Source organism: Micromys minutus, assembly GCF_963924665.1.
Source record: "Micromys minutus genome assembly, chromosome: 1".
Lineage (NCBI taxonomy): Eukaryota > Metazoa > Chordata > Mammalia > Rodentia > Muridae > Micromys > Micromys minutus.
This window is the reverse complement of record NC_137969.1, coordinates 190002150-190004730: the sequence shown is the minus strand read 5'-3', so window position 1 is coordinate 190004730 and position 2581 is coordinate 190002150. Positions and strand designations below refer to the sequence as shown.

The window sequence follows — 2581 nt, the reverse complement described above, 5'->3', positions numbered from 1 at the left end:
AACTGTCAAATGTATTCCCAAATTGGCTTTACAAGCTTGTACCCCTTCCAGCAATGAAGAAGTGTTTTCCTTGTTTCATGTCAGAGGCAGCATGAGATGTCACTTGTGTTTTTTAATATTAGCCATTTTGACAGATGAAATATCAGAGTTGTTTTGATTTGCATTTCCCTATGGCTAAGGATATTGAACATTTCTTTTAAGTGTTTTCAGCTATTTGAGATTTCTTTGCTGAGAATTCTTTACTAAGATCCGTATCTCATTTTTAATTGGATTATTTGGTTGGTTGATGTCTTGTTTCTTGAGTTCTTTATATGTTTTGCATATTATCCCTGTGTCAGATGTGGAGTTGGTAAAATCTTTTCCTGTTCTGTAGACTTCTGTTTTGTCCTATTGAAGGTGTCCTGGGTGGTTACTTTTTCACATGTGTTTTCTAAAGATGACATCATGTACTAGTGTGTTCTTTGTTCCTATTCTACTCTTGTTCTTAACCCTATCCAAAATCCTATAGCTAATGCTAACTCTAACCCCAAACCTAAACCCAACTTTTGAAGTGCTACAATAATGACCTCATATACTCTTTTTTCTTGGAAAACAGTCAGGACATGTTTATAGTACTTCAGAATGATGTGGTACACTGATAAAACAAAGTTCTATCTCTTGTAAAAGTACAGCCATATTTCTTGTGGGTTTTTTTTTAATGTTGTATTTACCTAGGGCACATGAACAGATGTTCTTATGAAAGCAGCTTCAGAGTTGTATCAGTTAAACTGTCCACTTTTCTTTAAACAGGATTTAGATTTCCCTACAGCAGAAGTTTAATGGTTTTTGTAAAAACAGATGTACAGTGGGGAGGGAGTGTCCCACTTTGTGATGAACTCATGTGATTTACTTTCTTGCAATGCAGTCACCAATCCTCTTACTGTACTGAGCTTTGTAGTACATAAGTATAACAAATTTCTTGATTTTGTGACAGACAACCATTATCAGTGTGGTTTTAAGAAATCTGTTTTACCTAGAAATATGTGTACTGCTGTTCTTTTGCAAGCAACATCAGAGTTTTGGGAGAAATATTTTCCATGTCCTTTTAAGAATGACTTAGATTTCTCTACAGTAGGTGGCTGGTAGTGTGTCTGGTAGTAGGAGAAGATGCTGGTCTCCACAGTTCTTATTGAATTTAGGTTGTAGAAATGAAAGAGGTTAAATGAATTTTGTGATTGTTACATTTCAAAAAGTTAAAGTTCCTCATAATTTTCACTTGTTAGAAGAACTTGAAGAAAGCCAAAAGAAGTAGGTAACGGTATGGTTAGATAGGGCCCTAAAGATGATGAAGACATGACACTTACAAGATGGACAGGCATGATTATTGGGCCACCAAGGAAAAACTATGAAAACAGAATATATAGCCTGAAAGTAGAATGTGGATCTAAATTCCCAGAAGTTCCGCCATCAGTTAGATTTGTAACAAAAAAAAATAGTATGAATGAAATCAATAATTACTGTGGAATGGTGAATACACGGAGCATACTAGTATTAGCAAAATGGCAAAATTCCTATAGCAGTAAAGTTGTTCTTCAAAATCTAATTCATCTTATGATGTCTAAGGAAAATATGAAGCTTCCATGGCCACCAGAAGGACAGACATGCAACAATTATTTTTAGTGGATCTCAAACTTGTCTTAAATCAGCAACCTTTTACTCATGTTAATGTCTTGATTAAATATGCAAAATACCCATTCATTAAATTAAAAAAAAAATGTGGTTGGTAAGCATGACCTGGACAGTTGTAAGAATATATTTAATATATGTAAACCAATTATGTTTTCAGATAACAAGAGAAATGCAGCACAATTTTTCTTTTCTTCTTAAAGCACTCTCATTTAAACATGAACCTAAAGTATTCAAAATGGAACTCAGGGGTTTAGGACAGAAGCGTGGCAAAAGAGTGTCAGGTGGCCATGGACACCTTTGTTTTTCTGAAAGTAAAGTCTCAAGAAAAAGGAGCAGAACTGGCTTTTCCATCATACATAGAGCTGCAGCTGAATTGTTTCAAGTAGCAGATGTAATGAACAGTCACCAATTGTGGTCATTCTTGAAGTGGTGTGGGTGCTGACTACTATTAATATCAAAAGTAGGTTCAGGATCGTTTTCATACCTGTATTTATAATGACAAGATGTTTGGGGTTTTAAATTTCTGTTAAAAGCTGTTTTCATTTGTTACATGTAACAGACATGATAATTTGTTTACAGTGTTTGTTTAATAAAACTGCTTAGACGTTTTAAGCGAAGTCAACAAAAAGGAAGACGATGTATGGATATGTGATTTTGAGATAAAAGTTATTTTTAAAATGTAAATAAAATATGGAATGTCTTCAGAAAAAAACAAAAAGCAAAAGAAAATTCATTGTAGTAGAAGTACAGTGGTTTTTGCAACTACAGCATTGTCTAAAGATGATACTGAGTGCTGCTAAGATTACAAAGATAATGCTATGATGTCTTTTCCTTTCTATCCTTAACCCTGTCCCTAGCCTTAATCATAGCCAAAAGTGTATTGTCCCTAACATTCCTTTTCTTTTGTAGTGTC

The 2581-nt window shown here is 34.1% G+C and overlaps 1 protein-coding gene across 1 annotated transcript; it reads left to right on the top strand.

The window, feature by feature from the left end:
• Positions 1-1332: 1332 nt before the first annotated feature.
• LOC308417055 (ubiquitin-conjugating enzyme E2 variant 2-like) lies at positions 1333-1659 on the top strand (the record flags this gene model as incomplete). The annotated part of the gene is made up of 1 exon (XM_080912151.1): positions 1333-1659. One exon carries the CDS (start codon positions 1333-1335, stop codon positions 1657-1659), a length of 327 nt encoding a protein of 108 aa, XP_080768277.1.
• Between the last annotated feature and the right edge of the window lie 922 nt (positions 1660-2581).